This window comes from Anser brachyrhynchus, assembly GCF_964034855.1.
Source record: "Anser brachyrhynchus genome assembly, chromosome: 8".
Classification (NCBI taxonomy): Eukaryota; Metazoa; Chordata; class Aves; order Anseriformes; family Anatidae; genus Anser; species Anser brachyrhynchus.
Window position 1 is genome coordinate 31643140 of NC_137702.1, and position 22547 is coordinate 31665686.

General features: G+C 38.6%; 1 protein-coding gene across 8 annotated transcripts in view; it reads left to right on the top strand.

Annotated features, from left to right (window-relative positions):
* Positions 1-22547, top strand: part of BCAR3 (BCAR3 adaptor protein, NSP family member) — a 97367-nt gene that overhangs the window by 42170 nt on the left and 32650 nt on the right. For 4 of the 8 annotated variants that reach the window (XM_080602873.1, XM_080602872.1, XM_080602875.1 and 1 more), the window contains exons 2-3: positions 7799-8126; positions 18894-18933. In XM_080602873.1, coding sequence (XP_080458999.1) covers positions 7807-8126; positions 18894-18933 — 360 coding nt within the window. In that variant the 5' untranslated portion in view covers positions 7799-7806. The other 4 variants (XM_080602870.1, XM_080602874.1, XM_080602871.1 and 1 more) reach the window with 4 other exon arrangements.

A 22547-nucleotide genomic window follows, 5' to 3' on the forward strand; every position in this document is an offset into this window, starting at 1 on the left:
TTTTGCACAACTGGCAATGACAAGCTACCATCACAGCTTGCCATCAGCTATCCCAGATTTGCCAGTGTTCCTAGTTCATCAGTATCTTAAATGTCATTGCATTTGGGAAAACCTTTGTTGAAAAAAGATTAAGTGGGTTTAGGCCTCAGTTTGTGTGAGAACGGTTTGAATTTAGATTGTAACTTCAAGGTTTTGTTCAGTGTCAGTATAACGTTGTAATGTTCTGTAATTTGGGATGACATAGGTATGAAGGTGTAGCTGTCTGTGTCCATCAGCATGCCACCAGTGGTGAGTTACTTCCTACCACAAGGGAATGAATCCTTCAGGAAACTGTCATCTTTTACTTTTTTACCTAAACTTAACTGTTTTTGAAGTAGTTATTGTAAAAGGGGTGTGGCAATACTGTATAATAAATAATAATGTTTTCCTACTGCTCGCACCTTCCTTAACGGAACCAAAGTGGAATTGCGATGGGGAGGGAAGCACCAGTCAGAAATGCCACTGTGAGCTTCCTTTACTTTAGAATGTTAGACAAATTTATTTTTCCATTCTTCTATTTTTCTCCACTCTTCTTCCTCTACAGCATATTTGAGTTCTCTCTACATTTGTTTTTTATTGTATTAAACTAACCATCTTACTTGAGTTTTCTTGATTTCTCAGACTTTTCCAAGAAATTTCCTCTCGCAGTACTTAATTCTGCAACATACATGGTGGCTAAATAGTCTTGGCTTGGACCGATAGGAGCAATCTGTCACAGGGAAGGCTGTGGTTTGTACATGTACGCATGCACAGGCCGTGTCTGGACTGAAACAAGCAATAAATGGGATTACCTGGGGAAAGGAGATGGGTGACTTGAATACATGTCTTAAAGGTGATACTGAAAAGGTAGAGGCGAGTGGGTTGGGCACTTGTGGATCCGACGTCAGGCTGTGCTGTTCTTCATGGCATAAAGACAACTTGGCATTTGTGGTTGTGTGAAAGGAGAGGGCGGTGTGTTTGCTGTCTATGGCCAGTCTGTTACTAGTGCCTGATCCTCTGCAGATAGTTGAATCTTTGTGTTAGAAAGTATGTTTCATACCACGACCCTGTTGTACAGATAACTTCATGTGACATGGTGGGATGAGGGGAAGTCTGCTAAAGTCAGTAACTTGTGCGTGGAAAGTGAGCAATGCACTCCGAATTGTCCGTCAGCGGGTGCATTTGGGAAACTGTTACTTTTCGACTTGCAACCCTGGTTTAGTGGCAGAAATTCCGGCAGCCGAGTTGTTAAACCCATGAAACAAGGCCCGGGGAGGTGACCGCATGTCAGCGCCTGGCGTGGCGGGGCCTCGGAGGGTGTGGCCGGGACCGGCAACCGCCGCTCGCAGCGCCCCAGCCCCAGCCCCAGCCGCAGCCCCAGGCGGCCCGGCCCGCGGCAGCAGGTGAGGGGCGCCCGGCAGCCGGGCGCGGTGCCTGAGGTGAGTCCCGTGGAGAGGCGCGGAGCCAGGTCCGCGGTGGGGCGCTCGGGGGAGGCTGCGGCGGAGTCCCCTTTGGGGCGGTTGTCGCCAGCTGCCGCCGCGGCGGGGCGGTTCTCCGGCACGTCCCGGCTCGCTGGCTCTGAGCTCGCCCTGAGCGCCCGGCACCGCGACAGAAGCTCGGCTGTGCCCAAGGGAGCCGGCGCGGTGGGACCGGTAACTGCGGGACGGCGCGTTGCTCGGGGCGGAGGACGGAAAGCTGGCGCTCAGCCACAGCCGCGGGTCCCGGCGGGCAGCCCCGGCCCTGGCGGCCGTGAGGCGGCGGGCCTCGGGAGGGCCGGGCCTCCGCCCCTGGCGCGGGCTGCCTTACAGCGGGGTCGGCGGGAACCTGCCGAGTGGTGCCCAGCTGCAGAAAGGGTGCGCTTGAGATACCGAGGTACTTCGCTGAGGACAGAGAAAGGAAATACTCTTCTTTTTACTTTTTTTTCTCTCAGGCGCTTATGTAAAGGCTCTTTTTTTCTGTCCAAATTTGCAATTTAGATAAGTTGGTTGTTAGTTTAATATAATAAAGCGCATATTTGCTGCTGAAAAAAAATTTGAAATATTTCGTTTGTAGTTAGAGTCGTTTTTTCTTCTTTTTGGTACTAAAATCGTAGGAACAGAGCAGCAAGCAAATAAATGACTTCCTATATGAGAGGAAGAACAAAAGCTTGTATTTTGAAGCTTTAGCTGAAAACGCTTAGATTTGACACTTGGTGAAGTCTGCTTCTGCCAGCAAAATGGGGATAGAATGGTTATTGCAAGTTAAGGCTTCAGGATTACTGGGCTGACTGGTTGGGCATGTAAGTTTCTGAGATAATTTTATAATACAGGTCCAGTGATGAGATCTGTACTTGTTTATTCTTGAGAACTCTTCAGTGATCACTTTTTCATGTTCTGCGTGCTTTCTGTTGCATGAGAGTACTAGTTATAAAGCACATTTAAAATATGTTGTCAGATTACAGTGCAAGGATGTATGGGGGAAATGATGTCTGTATGCATGTATACAAGGAAAGAGAAGGAGAGCAAGAAGAGTTTGATGACTCAGGAGCCTTTGGAAGCACTGACCTGTCTGTAATCTGGTGCAGAGTTTTTGATGCTTGACAGACTCATGCATTTTCTGATAGTAGCTTAAAGCCTTTGAACTATCATGTATCCTTTCTCAATCTATTTCTCCTTATCATAACAGGCTGTAGGTTCTCGAACCTTAATATTCTTCTCAAAGTCCTGCGACCTGTTTGCTGTAGCAGCTACTGCAGAAGTTTATCCTGTTTAAAATACAAACAAAATAAAAAACATAAAATACAGGTTATAGCCATTTTAGGAGCAGAAATAATCTCTCTTTTGTTATACAAATGAAAAAGACTCTAAGTTGCTTCTTGGGAAATAATCAACACGTAATCTGCCTTCAGTTTATAGCAGCTTTAGCTTTGACTTAATTTCTTCCCCTAATATATTAACTTTCGTGGCTTTTCAGTCATGCTTTTTGTGTTTCCCTAAGTTTTTCTATTACTACACAAAAAATAAATCTGAGGAAATTGATCTTTTTTTTTCTTTTTTTTTTTTCTTTTTTCCCTGAACTTGGCTTTCTTTACCACTGAAATTGATTGCTTTCTTTAGTTCTCACATGGATATCCATAGCACATGTAAATGTACCAAGTAGCTCAACGGCAAGAGAAGAGTTTTATATCCCACTCCTCATAATTTCCTGTTACTGTTTTGGAGGGAGGGAGGGAAGATGGAGGAAACTTGTAAGGAAATGTACTGTGTCAAAAGTAAGTATGGTTTTCATAAAAGTTGACTACATCCCATAAAGACTAGAGAACATAAGGCAGTTTTTGACTGGATGTATTGAACTATTTTCAACCCTCTTAGCTTCATAATATATATAATGATAAAACAGTGGTAAAACTGAGTCAAGTGCTGTACCACGGGTGATATAAGCAACAGGTATAGACTTAAGTGAGTCTGAAGTCCAGGGGATTCTCCTTGTTAGATCAGTAAGGCTTTGAGAGAAGTGTGAATCTTTTAATGTCCAAAACTGACGTAGTTATAATGCAGAGTTTTGAGATAGCTTGAGAGTCTGATTCAGAGCTCGGAAATTGCTTTTCAGTTCCCTTTTATGAGACTTCCATTAGCATGACCATGTACATGGTCTGTTTGTTATGCTGTTCACGAATCTCTGAGGCCAAAGTGGAGATTCCTTTTCCTTCCTTTACCCTCCTCCAGTGTGCTGAAACAATGAAGTAGCAACCATTGGCACCAGTTGTGCTATGTTGTGGGCTGGGAGGGCTGCTTGTTCTTGTACCTGTGTCAGGTTGAACGGAGCTTCAGAATGCTTTGGACTGCAAACTGCATTGGCAAGTATGTGAAAACTGAGCCGGAAAGTTTGTGTTTGCATCCCAAAGCTAAAAGGACATAAACAGAAGGATTTCTGTATATTATTTTTGAGCAAAGGAAGTTTTTTTTGTTTCATTGTTTATATGGTTCTCTTTGGTTTTGAGCAATGATGTGAAGAGACGCACACCCCATTGGATTAGAGCTTGGTTCATGTTTGGTCTTGCCCACCAGATAGGTATTTTATTCTGTGTCTGATCTCATATGGTTTCCTAAAGGCCATGTTGATTTTAAAGATGACTTAGTGTTCCCTCATTCCCATTCATAACAAAAAGACAGGACATACCACAAATTACCTGGAAACAGTTCATGCCCTCCAGTTCTCTGAATGCAGAATCTGACTTCTGCCAATTATACTTCTGCCTTATACTTTCCCTAATTACAGACTGAAGAAAGAGAAATTGAATTCTCTATAAAAATACAAAATCATACAGCATTTGTACCGGTATAGTGGCATGAATCAGTCTTGTTTGTATCCAGTTAGAGGAAACATGTATGACTTCTGAAGTGCTCTGTTCTGTTAAATGCTGCGTTTTGACAAATAGCAATGTGGACATTTAAGTTACTTTTGGTCTCTCCTTCCGCTATAATTTCTACTATTTCCATTGTTGACTGCGTGATGACAGATATTTAAAGTTCACTGTCTCTTAGGGAGTAAAACTGCCAGGGGTTCTATCTCTAGCAAAGTCAAACATTCTTTGAATCATACGTTAAAGTATTTGAGATATTCCAGAGTTTTCAGCTGAGGAGGCTTCCTCCTGCAGTGTTTACACTGAATACAAGAAAAATGTATGGGCAGTTTGGCAAGACTTTTGTTACCAAGCTAATTGTTGTAATTCGTAGTTTACATTTGTGAAGAATACTTAGTATAGGAGCAGATAAGCAAGCAGATAAACTTGTGTAGAAGTTAGCAGACCTGTTTGTTTTGTTTTTGAGGGGAAGATTGCTTGAAATATTGTCAAAGCTTCTGTGCACATGTAATTGTGGCTAACTGTATTGTAAGTTCTTGAATGTCTTGAGTTTCTTAGGTTTGGAACTGTAACTCAATTCCTCAAAACAAAACTCAGATGTGAATTTGAGGATTGGGTGTTGAATATGTGAATTGGAGGATGTTATTGAGGGAGTGAGTTACACGGTACAATGATTAGGACATAACTGAGAGTGTCTGGTTCAGTTTCCTTTAAGATTCGGTTTTCTTTAAGAAGGGCTTGTTAGGAGGGGAGGTTAAAAAGAAAATAATGTACTTCAGGAGATAATCATTCATTTGGTGAAAAATTCTGAGATCAGATTAGAATCCTATTAGATTGATATAATTATCCTGTGATTGAATTAGGAGAAGGGACACTTACCTTTCTTTGTGGATCCTCAAACACGTGGTGATTGAGAGTGTACTGTCATCGTAAACCTATCATGGACTCAGCTGGTATCAGCTATTAAACTGAAGTGTCTATTGTTTATACCTGCTTGGTTTTGCTATCTGTCCACATGAACTATTGTGTTTCATTTCAGCATAGTGATGGTCTTGCAGAAAGGCCAAGGAAAATCCTGCTGACTGGATAAAACAATCGCTTAAATAGTCAGAATTCAGAGTTTTGGAGGTGTTTTTTTGTGAACCAATAAGAAAATATTATTATTAAATACAGAATCTTTGCAGCCCCAAAATAGGAGAATAACAATACATTTGTGCCATATGAGCATGCTAGCCTCCATTTTTTAGGCCATTTATAAATGATGATTGCTTCCTTACTACATTAAACACAAAAAGGTTGAGTTTTCAAATGATTGTGTGAATTATAAGGAGCTTATTCCCCCTCCTCTTCCCCCCCCCGTATTGCTTGAGATCAATTTTATTATTCCTCTCTAATAATAAATTAATTTATAAATTAATTTACTGGAAATAAGCTCTGTCAGTTTGCTCTAGCTAGGAAATTGTAGCCTTGTGGTAAACGTTTGCATTTTAGAGCTTCCCCTCTGGACCAATTGTTTTGCTTAATAATAGATGCAATACAATTGTAATACAAGCCTGGCTTTACAACACTTTTTTTTGTTTGTTTTGTTTTGAAAATAATTGTGATATTTTTAATACTAACCAGCAGAAACTATGTCTTCAAAGCAATTGATAAATGGAGAGGTGACTTAGTATTTCACATCAAGGGACCATATGATAATTTAAGATAAAGATATTTTTATTATAATTATTTTTGGTGAGTGTGTGGTTTGGTTTCTCTAGAGTTTTGAATTGTATTTGGATCTACACAACTAACAATCTCACTTTTTTTTAACTTCTCAGCTCTTTTCTACGCATTTCAACAAGAAACATGACCGAGGTCAAACAGATTCTCTCTCTGACAAGAGATGCTATTTCCAGAGGCTTTTCTACTAAAGTATATAGCAGCTATGTTGAGAGTCTTGGTAGATTTGAAGGTGAAAAAAATCATAATCTAAGTGTTTCTTATCATGAGCAAATATTTATCGTAGGGCCTTCAACAAGGGAGAAATGGGAAGGGGTTTGTGGTGGAAGTCTGGAAACTTTACCCAGCCTGTGAATCTCTCTTCAGTGCAGCTGACAGAAGATAGCAGAATTCTTTCATTGATTTGACATCAGCTTTAGTGTTACTGTAAAACTAAGCCTGTTGTGATAATCTCTGAGCAGAAATAACAGTAGTTTCAGTGCAGTGACACTTTCGTAGTCCTTGTGATGCTGAGGCTGGAGAAGGGAGCAGGAGAGTATAGTGCCAGCTATGTTTTTGTTGCAACACCTGTACGTTTCTCCAAACCAGAGGAATTCTTGTGTAGCTTTAAGAAGCTGACTTCCAGGCTGTTGGACCTTCGAGGTACTACTCTTTTTTTCTGACATGAAACTAGACTAAAGTCAGAACAGATTCTAACTTCCATCTCCAAAAAGCTTTCCTGGCTTCTGATTTCATATCAGTGTGTGCTGCTCTTGCACTTTTTCTAGTTTTCATAGGAGACACCTGGTTGACTAGTACCTGGCTCAAATAATGTGGGATTAGTTGACTTTATGACATTCATTCCATAGAATGGCTTTTGCAGTCTAACGTACCTGGATAGGATAAGGCAGCTTGTCTTCTGTCATGTAACACTATGAAGTGAAGTGAGCTTTTTTTTTTTTTTTTTGAGGACGAGTACAGGGATCTGTTAATGTGCCTGAAGTGTTTGTCTCAGAGGTTTTTTGCTCATGACAACAGAAAAACCTGTACTGTACAGCAGGTTACAACTGATGGAACAAGAGACTGACAGCTATGCAAATCCCTAATGTCAGCAATTATTTGAGCCAGCGGTCTGTGCATGGTGCAGAAGAGAATTCCAGTAATCTGTTCCTGCCCTTATCTCTCGGGTAGAGCCCTTTAGTTCTCAGCTTTTTGTAAATATGTGACCAGTTCTCTGCTAGATTTATTACTTGAGCAAGACTTTTCAGGAAGTATTTTCCTCACAGTGTGCCAGCCACTGGATTTAGAAATGTCCAAACCAAGCTGTAGGAGTGCCCTTTTAGTTCTGCCCAAATGCTCTTAAAATTTTGCTTTTTGTTAATGATTCTAAGTTGATGTCTGACTCCTCAGAGAATGTGAATAAGCAAAAAAAAGAGGAACCTCATACAGAAAAATGGAGAATAGTTCAGGGTCTGGTGTTGCATATGTGCTCAGATCAGTTGTTTTTTGTTGTGACTTCTCAGGTATGTAAAAGTTAATATGCACATGCTTGACACATGCAGTTGGGAGCAAACGTGACTTGATTATAATACAGGCTACCTCTTGAAGTAGCTGACTGCCTTAAAGCAAAGCAGAAGTTCAGTTTTAAGTGCTTTTGTTAATTGTGGTATTTAATTTCCATTAAAATGGGGCTTTGATTGATGTGCTATGATTTTGTTTTGTTTTGTTTTTTTCCAGAACCAAGAATGATAGCTGCAGGGAAATTTGCAAGTCTTCCCAGAAATGTCCCGGTGAATCATCAGTTATCATTAGCTTCTTCCATGGACCTTTTGACCAGCAAACCTTCACTAGCTGAGCATCGCTCAGACTCCTTTCAAGACATCTCTATCCATGGCACTCTCCCCAGGAAAAAGAAGGGGACAGTTCCCGTTAGATCCTGTGATATATTTAGCCACATGGGAACGTTACCATACACCAGAACACACCGGCAGCAGCCACCTTTTATACAGGATGTCATAGAAGAGTATCCTCTACCAAATGGAAGGAGCAACAAACTCCGTGCCAGGTACTTGTAAAACCTTAATTTACATTTGCTTGTTGCGTAGGAATTTTTAGGTATTTCTCTAAACCTCTAAATGTCTAGTTAGTGGTGCAGATGTTTATTATAACTTCGTGTGCTAACGGAAGTTGATTTCTTCGCTTGTACTCAGTTTAGCTCTTGATGGGAGGAGACAAACAAAAAAACAATGTGAAACATGCAATATTTGGGCTTGTGTGGGAATCTGATTCATAATTTCAGGAATTCTGAGAATTTCTTTTTTGACTTAATATCTCAGGCTTCAACATAATTTCCCTTTTCCAGTAAGATCAGTCAGTATGGGCTGTTAAATATGAATGCCTGTTTAAAATTACCTTCTATGCCACTGTGTCTGTGGGACTTAGTGATTTGGATATTTAGTCTTTCTTAGACATCTGTGAAGCTTTGCAACAATAATTTTAAAGGACTAGGTCTTGCCTCTGAACCTTTAAAAGGTACATTTTTTGTACCGGCATCGCTATACCGTTCCCATGGAGGAAACTTTTTAAATAAAGAATCAGAAATCACTGAATTGCTTTGAAATGGCCCTTTGCATTGTTCTAACAGAGCAGTTTTAACCAGAAAATCAAACTGGTCAAACTTGTTTTGGATTTGGATTCAGTGCTTACAGGGATGAAGTGTGGAGGAAAGGAGAAAATGGTACTCTAGCTGCCCCCTACCTAGAGCTATGTGTGAGCTGTTGTTCTTGAAGACTCTGTAGAACCCAAAGTACGCTCATCATACTATTGCTGTAGTAGTCCTTGCCTAACTTCTGGTTATATCCATGACTCTTGAGAAAGAATTCTGCTTTCACAGCTAGCTTTTGTTTTGGGAATCTGTCTTCAGCACCAATATTCATTGCCACAAAAAATAATTTTGTGAATAGCCTTGTTTGTTCTGATATTTAGGTCTATAAAATGGGACATTTTATTCAGCTAACATAAGAAAAATTCAGTGCAATACAGTGGATCTATTAAAGGCACAAAGGTGAGCGAGTGTCAAGTTGTTTGGGTGACAGAGATAAAGGTTGAGGAAAAGGTAACCGAATAACAACTTCTGAAAAAGCATGCACGGTTTGCTTTTCATTTACAGGATATGTTCTCAAACCTCATGAGGGAACGACAGTTCTAATTATATGGGGTTGTGTGTGTACAGTGGTTTTTGTTTGTATGCTTTTGCTTGTGGCATACGAGATGAAACTTTCTCAACACTTGAAAATAAATTTTTCTTCTCTATATCCCTTTTACTTGTAAAAGAAAAAAGGACCTCAACATGTTCAGTATTCTGCTGTCAATGACCTCTGAGACACCTGCTTACACAAACTGACTTCTTAACATGATTTACTTCTTTGATTCTCGTACTTTTAGAGAATCCAAGCAGCCATGGTTGCTACCATTAAAAGAATATGGTGGTATACCTAGAAGTTTTCTTACGCCTTCCTTCCCAGGAGCAGTTACTAAACATGATATGCAAGAGTTTTTTTTTTCTCTTGGGAGACCAGAACTTCTATATTAAATATAGAATACTTGTAACTGGTAACTTTCTTTGTCCTCTGAAGAACACATCTGCACAAGCTGTAAGGGTAAGAACAGAATGCTTGCGAGGAAAAGGTCAAGAAGTTCTGCCTAATCAGAATGAAAACAAAGCTTTTGAAATGATAAGAAATTCAAAGGATGTTGTCAGTCTAGCCTATTCATAGAATTTGCATATTTTGAGTCATAACAGCAAGTACTGTTTCTGTGTTTGATTTTCCAGTGGCTTTGCTAAAACACACACGCGATACTATGTTAACAACTGCTGCCTTTTGCTTTAATTTTAACAACAGATCTTTATACAGTCTGCTCCATAACCTGACAGCCCCGTTATATTGGAGCAGGAGGTACTGCCAACTTGACAGCAAATATGTCACTTCTTGAGTCTCCTTTGGGTGACTGTACCATTCGCTAGTATATTTTAAAAGAAAACTGAGAGAGCAAGTCAGATTTTCCCGTGGTAAGAGTTCTGCTGTATATGCTAAGGTATATATTCTAACACTTACACTCAAATTGAAATTAGTTGAGACTGACAGTATAGGGAAGTCCACATTATCTTATCTGTGTTTTATGAAAACAGCCCTGTAATAGTTTGATTCTTGCAGGGACATACGTATAATGTTACGGGGATATTCTCATTAGGAGTAAGTCAGTCTTTCATTGCATTAATGCTGTTTACAAAAAATGTGTGAACACATGTTTTAGTCAAACTTCTTCATGATGCATTGTTCAACTTTGGTGCTGTATTTGGCATCAGCACAGCAGAACTAGCAGTCATTAGGACTGCAGTGTTCATGTGCATGTGGATCTGGTTATACTGAACTTTGACTCAGGCATGTCCATAGCTTTAAGCTTGATAACATCTAATTTTAAAAGCATAATTATGGTAACATTTTTGATAATTCAGAATGAGTAATACAGTCTTTAATCAAATGTATTTATATAAATAAACATATTTATATAAATACATAATTTTGTGGGACAAAAAAATAGGACAAAGCAAGGAGAATAGGGAAAGAAGATAATAAATTGTATGGTTACCTAATGGAACTCTTGATTTCCAGAAACTTCTCGCCTGTCTTACGTGACAGCTAACTGATTACATTGCTCTGTAGCTAAGATGGAATATATGTATAGTTGTTTATTTGTAGGATTATGTTCTGTTGGGTTTTTATAGTTTTACAACCAGAAAAGTATGTCTTTGTGGAATTTTTAGATTTCTTCTGGATTAACGTAGAAAAATATAATTCTGATGTACAAAAGCATTCTTCTAATGTTTCAGTAGCTACTTCATGCAAATGTTTCAGGAAAAAAACAAACCACACGAGATGAAGATGCAAAAACGTGATAGTCACTTCTGAAAACTTGGAAAATAAGTATTTTGTCGGCTTTCAATAAAGGAAGATTGTGTTCTCTATTTGGTTTGGGAACGCACAACTGTGCTAGTTTAAGAGGAAAAAAAGATTTATTGAGAAAGCCTGTATGTGATTTTTTTGAGTCTCTTGGAAATAATTCAATGGCCAAAATTAGAAGTAACTGAGCTCTTGAAAGCTATTCTGTTTTATGAGAAGAACTCTTGTTTTAGCTTGTAAAGCTACTTGTAATATTTTTTTATCTGATATTGACAATTAATCCTAAATAAAGCACAACTGGAATTTCCCTTTGACACCTGATCCATAGTTCACCCATGTTTAATTACCTTGGCCTTGTTTTATGATGTCTTTATTTAAAGAAGAAAATCTTCAAATGCATATCTGTTGATAGATTTAAAAAATACATGTTTTTTGAATCTGCTGGGTGTAGGACAGGTAAGGGGTAGGTTGGGGTCAGCTTCATTCTTTCACTGAGAAAATGGGCAAGCAATCTCTAACACCTTCCAGTGCTCACTGAACCCTGTTGCAAAAGATCAAAATGTCACAAACATCCTGTAAACTAAGAGGTGTTTATAGACTAGCCCAAAGAATCTACGTACAAGCACTAAGAATACACTTAGTGGTTCTGAAAGTACGGTAGGTGTATCCAGCTTTATATTTAGCCAGACTTCAGTCTATTTTAATTTGAGTACTGATCAGCAGACTTTGTTGTTTTTCCTGTGTCAGCTCTTTTTCCCCGTAATATCAGATAAAGCGCTATCATCTAGCATTGGACTTTCTGTTGGCCGTAGTTGAGAGTTATTTCAGACAAGATTAGTTTATCTGGTCATTTAGGATGTTCTGTACTCTTTAATATTTCTGACCTTCAAGGCTCTGCACATTGAGCTGGGTGAAACTTATATACTTCTCTCAAATATGTGATAGCATCTTAAATAACTGTCCAGGAAAAAAAAAGTTCAATTTTAAACTGACTAGTACCACTGACATCAGTAGGACAACTTTATCAACAGAAAGCTAAAGAGATTCACTGTCCTCTGCAGAACTGTCCTTGGAGAGCAGTACATTTGGAAGTTAGCAAGGTGTTGGTATTGAGTTATAAATACTAATGGATCTTTGGTTCCCTTTGAATTGTTGTTTAAGGTGGGGAGGAACTTTTTATAAAGCACATAATTTTTGAAGTAAAAATAATTGGTTTTGGTGTAATGCTTGACATTTCCTCTTAGTATGAGTTTTATTTTCCTGTAACAGACCTGTAACAGACTGTTTGTGGTTGTGTTTTTTCACAGGAGTAAGACGAGCATGGTAAATTTACAGCTACTAAATATGTTTTTGACTTCTCCCATGTGCAAACAAATGCTTTTTCAAAAGGAAGGGTTCCTGAGAAGCTGCCAAAGCTTCATGCTTTTTGTCTAGAAGTTTCCCATTGTTTTTCTTGATCTGACCATTCACATGTACACCTGTAAATCTCAGCTATGCTTTCACAGAGGTGGAGGTTAGCCATCCACTAAAGCTGATAGACATTTGTGGTAGAAGCAATGCTCTGTTGTATGAGCAGAGAATACCTAATGTTCTCTGCTTGTATTCAGAATCAGATCTTCTTAACCTTAAACTTTCGGGGCTCATTTCTGGTATGACTCATCTGCCTTCCCTTTCCAGCCCCTCAGTCTGTTGTGTGGACAGATTCTTCTGCTGCCAAGTATGTACCAAGTACTGTGTTGCTTCTTCTAACAGTACTTTGTTTCACCATCCCTCATCTTACCTCCTGTCCGCATGTAACCGTTTATTTTTCTTTCCACTCCTTTTATGCTGTGAATAAAGTTCTGCTTTCCATGATTACTGCAGGACATAACAACAGTACGTTGGTACCTGCTGTTAAGAACCACCAGTCCTGCAGATAAATATGATGGTTTTCTTTTCAGTTCTCTTTTCAGGTATAAATTACATAGCAAAAAGGCAACTACATTTTTCCCCCCACCTGTGCTTAGGTGCTTAATTCAAGTATAAATCTTTTTGAAGGAGGGCAGTAATCATTTTAGAGACATTCTTTTCAAAAACACGATAAATGAGAAGAGAACATGTCAATGTTGTACTAGGGCAGCTGTGCTTATAATTATGGTGGACCATTTCTTTACGAAAAGTTTTACTAATGGTGTGTCCGCTGCCATGCACCCATCAATCTGTCGCACACTGGCTGAAACTACAAATTGTAGCTGTACTTTCACTTTCCAGCGAGAAATGTTTGTTAGCAAAACAAGCTGGCCTCTGAAAGTATTGTAGAAGCCACAGTTTGTTTGCCAAGTGGTGATAAGGTTGCATGTTTTTGGAGTTCTGGGCTGAGTTTGTTGCAGCTCAGGAGGGCACACTTGTCAAAATACAATCTATTATGATGAGGTGGAGAGGAGATGAGCAATTAATTGTAATATAGGGTTACAAATTTCTGATCTATTAGTGTGGAGGAAATCAATGAAATTGAGAAGAATATACCCAGTGGATGTCAATGTCAAACAGAGGAGTATCTCATGTATTGCTGATGCTTGTTCACAACATCCTGTATAGAGAGGTGTCTGATACAGTGAGCTTCTTAAACTGGGGTAAGGGAATAGACAGGGAGGAGAGCTCTTCCTCCCACCATCTTCTTGGGATTAACTTTCCTGTGTTCCAGTTCCAATACACGTTTCTGAAAGACACATCAGCCACATGACAACTGTGCTTTCTGAATAATGTTTTTTACATAGATTTACATGAATTTCAGATGAATTAGAAGAATCTGTGATACTACTGAGTGTGTGACAAATTTTTTGAGATTAAGTGATTTAAAAATGTTTTAAAAAATCTGAATAACTGGATCCTGAACAACTACAGTAACTAAAGCACTGACTGTAAAGAATTGCCAGCTGGAGGTATAAATCAACAGATTACAGCACATACAGAGAAGTGTATAGAAGCAGTGACTGTTTGGATAAGCCCTGGTCCTGCTGCCCAGCCACTGCTTTCACAACATTGTGAAAGTCTTGGAAAAAGAAAGTTTAAGAATAGCTCTAAAGAACAAAGCTTTGGCTCTGGGACTCCTCAGTGTTAAGGAAAATATAAGAATAGAAGTGCCTAGTTTGGGTTTTTGTGGATACCAGTACTGTATGTGGTTCAGAAGTAGAGAGTGACTTGGAAAAAGTAGAAAGCAGTAGATTTTCTGCTGTGATAGGTAAAATGCAGCAAGTGGAGGGATGCAGCAAGTGGAAATGATGAAAGCAAATGGCTGTAACAACATTAGCTCTGCAGGGGCGTTCTGAACAAATATGAATGAGTGAAGATCTTATTTAATTCCAGAGAAGATGATATTTTATCTTTTCCTGAGATTTGATTACTGAAGATTCCCTCCTGTTCTTGTGTAAACTGCAGGTCATTATGCAGTTAGTCACAGAAGTTTGCACTTGTTTCCACTGGTGTTTGAATGAGTCATGTCCATAGTGTTGTGGAGCTGTAGACAGAAGTGTGGAATGGCTTTAGGAATATAGTAGGAGTGTGTGTGTGAAGCAGAAGCTGCTCAAGGATAAAATCACTGGGTCTTACCCTAGTTTACAGTACAAATAACATCAGTCTACAGTATGTATACTTAAACACAGTATGTTTAACATGTTCAAACTTGTACCTTCATACTTAAGTAGTTGTGTATTGTTTAAATCTACATAGGTGAAAAGATTTCAGAGACAAATCGAAGGAGACATTTGATCCCATTTGATCTCTATAATATTTTTGTCTACCTAAGCAGCCATGCACCAGTTTCTCAGGCTCCCTTTGAGCCTGCATTGTCTTCACATTGATTTGTCAGGCATCAGCCTTGGCCCTGTTGAGAAGACTGTTCTTTTTAGCCTCACTTTTTCAACACAGTAGAAAGGAGATGCTTTTGAAAATGTTCCTAGCAAAGGTCACTTTACAGTGAAGAAACATGCTTTCACATATCAAGTATTGGCAACGCATCCTAATGTTTTTCCCCACAAATAGATTTATAAAAGTGTGGAGTAGCACAGAGCTGCTTCAGGGCCATTCAGCAGTTTTCATAAATGTAAGAGTATGTATCTGATCATTGAACGATGGGGAGGATTTGGGCATCTCTGATAATACTGTTGTGTCTACACTTAAATTTTGTTAAAGTTAGCACAGTTACTTTATTAAGTGTGGCTGTAAGGATGGCAAAGGCCTGGAGAAAGCAGATGATTAATATGGCTTAATCTGTCCAGGTCTGAGTGTTCCAGGGTTCTTCACAGCAGCAATGAGGACAGGAGGTCATGTACAATTGTTGTAGAAGGATGGAGGTTTTCTTAGAATCAGCAGCTAAGTATTAAAGGATATATCCGTGTAAAGATTCTTTATTGAAGCAGTGCTAGAGAACTATTGAATAAACCTCAGAGTACAGAAAAAGAAAGGCTGAATGTTTCTGAGTTACTGAAATCCTGGCTATTCTGCAGCCACTGGACTGAATAATTTGTGTTGGGGTTGGACTCTTTTCAGCTGTAGTATTAATTGCAAGTACATTATAATTTTATCAAATATATTTTTAAGTGACTAGTTATTCAGACTTAAACATTTTCCTTAGCAGATTCTCTTGCTCGGTTGTTCATTGTCTTTAATCAATGCATATTTTGAAGCTGGCAGTATTTAGTTTGTCATACCAGAAGTATGATTTGAGTAGTTTACAAGGATTTTTTCCTTCCTTTTAACTTATGACGACTGATGTTGACAACTTCAGAAGGTATTTTTAAAAATTCTTCCCACACATTTGGCTGTCGGGTGTGTTGGGAAGTGGAAGAATATCATCCAATAACATCTGAATTCCATCCCCTTGGAGGGAGAGATTGAAGGGTTATGTGCCTGCAAGATCAGCCAGAAGAGAGAAAGGTGTTTTCAGGTGTAACAAGGGAGCTCAAGAAAGAATGTATTTTTGGCCAGGACATCCTTAGAATGGTGGAGGCTAAGATTTTGATGATTGATTTCTTGTACAGGTGAACTGTTATTGGAGGAGTGTTTATTCTGCTAGTTTCCACACAGACCTTGTGCATGTTATGTGTATCATCAGACTTTTTTTCTCCTTTCTCTTTTTTTCTTCTGTAGCCAAACACAGACTGAAAAAAAAAAAAGTGAGTCTTTGTTCCTTGCCTCTTGAAATGAGGTGACGTTGGTGTGAATACTGAATATCCCTTTCTTATATTCTTTTTCTGTGGCAGACTGAGTATAAAAAGAGCATGAAGTCAGTGCTGTGTCATACTGCAGCCATTACCCAACGCCTTACTTTGAGGTGTTCTGAAAACACCTGTGTCTTCCAGATGACATCTTTCTGTATTATATAGGCTTTTTGTCTTAAGTGGAAGTAGGGCCTGTCTGATTATTAGGAAGCCAAAATGTACAATAAAACCTAACCTGTGAACCCACGGTTTATACAGTAATGGTTGACTTAAGTACTGACTCTGCTTGTATACATACATCTGTATGTAGGTAAACATACAGATGAATGAAGATGTAAAGTCAAGCTCATTATGAAGATTAATATTAGCATTTCTTGAAATCCAACAAAATCTGATGAAAAATGAAAAGCTCAGTATTGTCGCAAGAAACCTTCAATCACATTGATTTTGAGAAGTAGCAGAGCCTGCAAGTACCTTTCATCTGGTCTGGTAGTTATCTGAAAGTGCATTTTGTTTTTTTAATATCATCCAATACAAAAAAATGAGGTTGTGGCTTCACCCTTCTTATTAAGATGCTTTACAAGAAAAAAGGAAAAGGCCTTTGTTCTGAGCCTTTTTTTCTGAAGGGTCTTGACATTATAGATTTCCTTTGTTGGGAGCATATGGCATAAAGGAGCGCATTATCATTGCTAACAGAGAACTGAGGTTCAGGAGGTAGTTTTGTGATCACTTCCTAGTTATTTTGGCAAACTGCTTAATGTGGCTGTATTACGGTGGAATTGAATGATAGGAAAATGTAGTAATTAACCTTTACTATTAGTTATTGCAGAAATTTACCATTCCTTGAAAATAAGGTCAAATATTTGCACAAAGATGAAAAGTTAGACACCAAGGTAAGGTGTGGGAGAGGGGAAGATCTGTTGGGAGAAAGGTGAGGAGAGCTCCAGCATGAATATCCTATTATATAAACCTGAGCTGGTCGTGAGTTGCAGGGTTTGCTACATTTTGTTGTATAACAGCTTACCAGATTAAGCGTTCTAGTACTTGTGAAGAAATTTGCTACAGCATCCATTTGCTAAGACCAAATTTTTCAAGGCACTTCTCTTGTGTGGAAGGTGAGTGAGTACAGTGAGATTTCTCTCTCTTTCTCTTGTTTTCTATGTTTTACATGGCAGTAAATAGACTTTTGTCTTAAAGTGTTTCTGCCTCTTTCATTTATTTTACTTTGGCTTGATCTGTCATAAAAATCCATTGGCTTGTATCTGGCAATGGGAACAGTAGAGTCCATAGCAAGGCTAGTCTGCAGGAGTAGAGTGTTAATGCAGACCATAAAACATTCTCACTGCTGAAGTGAGCAAGTAAACTAGTTGTTAGTCTCAGGTTCAGGTTCATTCTTTTGAAGTTTGTTGGATACACAGTGCTGTTAGATCCTTTTTCTGAAAGATTCCACAGCCTACTGATGAGCAAAATTGCAAAGTTTTTCAGAAGTGTTCAGTATTTGAACAACTTTCCACAGATCATTTGAGAAGACTTTATGGACTTTGCTGACGTGGTTAAGAATGGCATTTTTTTCCAGCCAAATTGCAAACTGTTGTAAAAGAAAACATTTTAATTGTTAGCAGCTTCCTTTTTCTTTTTGCGTTGTACTTCACTCCTGTTTTCTCTGGTATGTTTTTACATATTTTCTGTGCATATGGTTACCAAAATGCCCCTTCTTTATACATTGTCTAGGAAAATGTTTCAAATGGACCAAATTCTATTTCCACTGGGCTAGGCAGCATTGTTGTTACTTTTCTGAAACTAAACTGGGAATGGAATTTGACTGTTGATAAGTACTGGGATAATGTGAAACTGCAACCCGTGCTCCAACGTGGACAGCTGAGCACCATCATATTGCAAGACTGCTTAGAGGCAGGGCTGAGAAGCAGGAGAGTTCTGTTCTTTAATGTTCTGCATTAAAAGCTGTGAGGGAGCCAAACTTAAAACTGAGTATGAAACAATAACAGTTTCAAGTGATACACAATTACATTTCAGATAACACAGTAAATTTGGAGACAGTATTCAGAGTTGGCTGATTCCAGTGTAACCCATGTCTACATATCTGAAGCTTATTAATAAGTTTCCAATATTATATCATCATCATAACTTTCACTGAACAGGGTTCTCTTTCTAAATTTATCGGGCCTACGTTGTCCGTGTGGCAAACTTGATTGACGTAACAAGCTTTCTTCTGTTAGCAATGCTATCATTATAAGTAACTTAAATGGGAAAACAATACAAGTAAAGAAATAAATTTGAAAGCTCGAGAGATTTCTCCCTTGATATGTTTTAGGTGGCATATAACTATTATCAGCCATCTTTTGGAGTGGTTTTTTTTTTCATAAGGTTGTTTTTACTTTGTTTAAAACTGGATAATGATCTTTATTTCCCAAATTAATTAATAGTAGTTCTTCTACTAGTACTGATTTTCTAGGAGGAATCAGTGGTTTATAAATTAGTTGAATGTTTAAATAGGCCATCTAGATACATGGGCATTTTTTAACAAGGATTTTAACATGATCTAGTAGCCTATTGCTCATGTGAATATCTATTCAGGATGAGAAATATCTAAACTCACCATTTTTTTCTGTTTTTGTGTCCCTTCTTCCTTCCTCTTGCCCCGTTTTCTTACAGAGATCAGAATATTCTGGATCCTGCTTTGGAGTATGTTAAGGTAACGTAACAGTTCTTACCCTCCACATATTTCATTTGTTATATAACTAGCACTGCCAGAGTCTTTCCAGTTCTTCGTAGTTAAATAGTGCTTCTGTCTATCTGTCTATCTTTTGTTACAGATAAACTAATTATAAATGTCAGACTGTTTTCTGCATGCTTTAGTGGGCATCATGTTTCAGGGGTAGACTGCATTTTGATATTGGGGCCTCTTTTCAGTTACATGGTGACTTTGATCTTTGTTAACAATTTAAAAGAATCCATATTCTTGTTTATGCATTTCTTGGGAAGGAACATATCTGCAAAAATTACAAAAATTCAGGTTTATGGTTTTAGCAATATATTTACTAACACTATAGTTAAAAATTTTACTTCTGATCCAAAAAGTAAGTGGAATCCTGGCAAAACTGTATGTTGTTTTCCTTTTGTACAAGATGAGACTGCTTAAAATATATAAATACCTATTTTGTTAGTGTAAATCATAAACACTCTGGAGCATTCATAAATTTTATTCAAAAGTCAGTCCTGGTTTGGCAATATAGAAACTTTGGAAGAAACCTTAGGGATGTGATTCTGTACTGAGAGCCTCTTGTAGTGCTGCATGTCTGTAATTTCCACTGAATTAGCACCTTTTATCATGGTTAATTTAAGTGAATAGTATTTCTTAGAAAACAAAAATCTGGTTTACAAGTCATGTCTCTCAAATATGGGATTATTTAATTTCTGACTTCTTTTCTCTGTCTTTTAGAAGATGCTAATTTTCTGTAAAGGATCTGAGAAATACAGATTATCCTTGACTACAGGGTATTTCTGTAACTATTCCATGTGGACGTGAATTTCTCAGATGTGTATATTTCTGCTTTAGGTTAGAGTTGAGGTGATGAAGAAACTAAAGAGAGCCAATAGCAACAAATTGAATAGGATATTCCAAAGTCAGCTGGGTTCTGCTGCTAGAATTCCCTGTGTGGGTGTTCATAGTTGAGGAAAATGGAGGGGTGCCCAGGTTAGGGTTGAGGCTGATAGAACAAGTAAACTAGGAGAAACAGTAAGGCAGTGTTGGGAGGGGAGAGATGTATCTTAGGTGTGCCTGCCCTGAGCCTCACTCCTGGAGTGCTGAGTGGGAAGCCCTGGATGGACCTTGGATCTGGCCTGTTAACCTGTCTTGCCTGAGGCTTGCTGGACTGTCACAGGACTTGTCAGTGTCATCACCCTCATCAGCATGCTTGTGCCTTGGTGCTCTGGGACTGGACCTTATTGGGGAGCTTTCCTAGGCATACCTAGTCCCCTTCAACTGCAAGACAGCTAGTTTTAAACTTTAAAATAGTAAGAGGTAAGCAGAGCAACTTCACAGCTGTAAATCCTCACTGTTTCTGTAGTGATGCAAACATGCTACTTGATGTTGTGGATCCCATAAGAAAGGCAATACTTGTTCAGAACGTGCTCCTGCTGGGAGGTGTTCAACATCTCTTCAGAATTGGATTCTACAGTAAATAGAATGGGCAGAATTAATTCAGGTACAAGAAATAACATGGTTATCTTCTGCTTCAACGTGCTCTGTTTCACAGTGGAAAGAATATCATAGTGCTTATCATGGCAGTAGTGACTACATGCAGACACTGCTACAAAGGGCAGAGAGACTGATGGTAAACTCAGAAGCCAGTTGTATCAATTTTCTCTTTATGCAAACCTTCACCTTGCTAGAATCTGGTGACAAGAAGTAATATGAATAGTTCCTTGCATTTAGATATGCTGGAGATTTAGATATGGCTGGAGGAAAGGCAAAATAAATTATTTTCCCTTCTCTGTTCTGTTCAAGATACAAGATAGAAAAGGCATGATTATAAAATTAATCCTCTGAAGATGTTCTTTTATAGGCTGCTCTCTGTAGATGTGCTGTGGTTTCATATACTTGAATCTAGAGTACAGCTCACAAATGGCAGTTTTCTGCATCTTGAATGTTGATGTATTAGTTCATTCAGTATACAAAGAGACCTAATTATGCAAAAGCAAGTTCTAAGGAAAAAAATGTACTGATTTGCTGGAGTCTGAGTACTGAAGTGTCTGTATGACTTCAACCCTTCCTTTGTCTTCACAGCGTTGCTGAAACCATGGTCACAGTTAAATGGCTCTTTCAAAAACCCTTTTATGGTAGAAGCAAAAACAGGCCAGACTGCTTTGAGTCAGGCTGCTAACTAAGTCATGAAAAAGATTTACGGACACAATAGCACGTTGTACACTCTGTGAGATTTTTACAAGTTTTATGAGCCAAATAATAGATCCATTGGTAGTCTCAGCAGGTTCCTCCCACACCGTGAGTCTACGCATCCACAGAACAGTCTCCTGCAGGGGAGAAAGGATCAAGTGCTGGCAGCTTTGAGTGTGTTGGAGAACTTCTTGAGAGTTGTTTTGATCAAATTCGTGTGAACTGAAGATAGCTTTCTGTTCCATTCCTATGCACTGTAAATAGGATCTTCTAGACAGAAGTCTGCACTATAGTCATTAAAACTGTATCACAGCAGAAATAAAGAAACAGATTTCTCTCTTCATTTTATGAAAATCTTTTAAGTATTTCCCATGGAAAAGTGCTAATAATTACAGAAATACTCATCAGAATATTATTAAGGCCTGAGATTTTGGAAATGTATTTTAATCCATTACAAGAAGAATTACAGAATTTATGACATTGTCTGCTGAGCATGGTCATAAGGCAAGTTTATATTTAGATTCATATTTGAAAATCAACTGTCACTGGTATAAGGAAGCTACAGCTGCAGAAAAATGCCATTCCCTTGTGATGTTCTACTGAATGATACATGTTTCTCAGCACCATAGTGTTCATTTTTCCCTAGTTTTACTCCTTGATTTTTTTATAAAGCAAGCTGTCGAAAATCATATTGCCATTTGTGACAGCTTTAGTGAACGCAACTAAAAAGAAAATGTTGGTGACATTCCAATGTGTTGGTTATATCTAGTTTTGTAAGATAGGACAGTACTTTGTGGGTTTAATTCAACTGCAGGGAACTTGGATCCCATGATGAGGTTTATTGATGCACAGTGTGTATTGCACAAATTCGTCATATGGTTGATGTCAATCACACGTGGGGGCATTTGACCCTCATCAGTCTAATGGCTGTTCCAAGAAGATAACTTGGGAGGAGTACTGTCAAAAGGGAAGTTTGTTTGTGTATATGTACATTTGGGAAGGTTTAGAAAAAAATCCTTGTCAGCATAACACGTATTTGCAGTTTGGGAAAGAGTTCTTCCTGATCACATTTGAGATTGCATTGCAAGAAGCCTTTTTTAGACATGGAAATATATTAAAGAAATCCCCCCACTGGAAAACTTGCCAAGTACAGTGTATACCTGTTTATGAGCTGCTGTGTATCACTCTCCTGTAGAGACTTGTCTATTGAGATGCGAGTTGTGACTTGTGAATGGAAAGTTTGTTGGGTTTCTGTGTTGTCTGACTGTTAGACGTTAAGTATCTGAGCTTGGAGGGTTGACTAACAATAAGGCACCAAATGTTCTTTTTGACTCTGTAAGTCTTTTTTTTTTTTTTCCTTTTTGTAACTGCAGTAGTGGCAACAGCATCACAGAAGGTAGAAGTATCAGGTG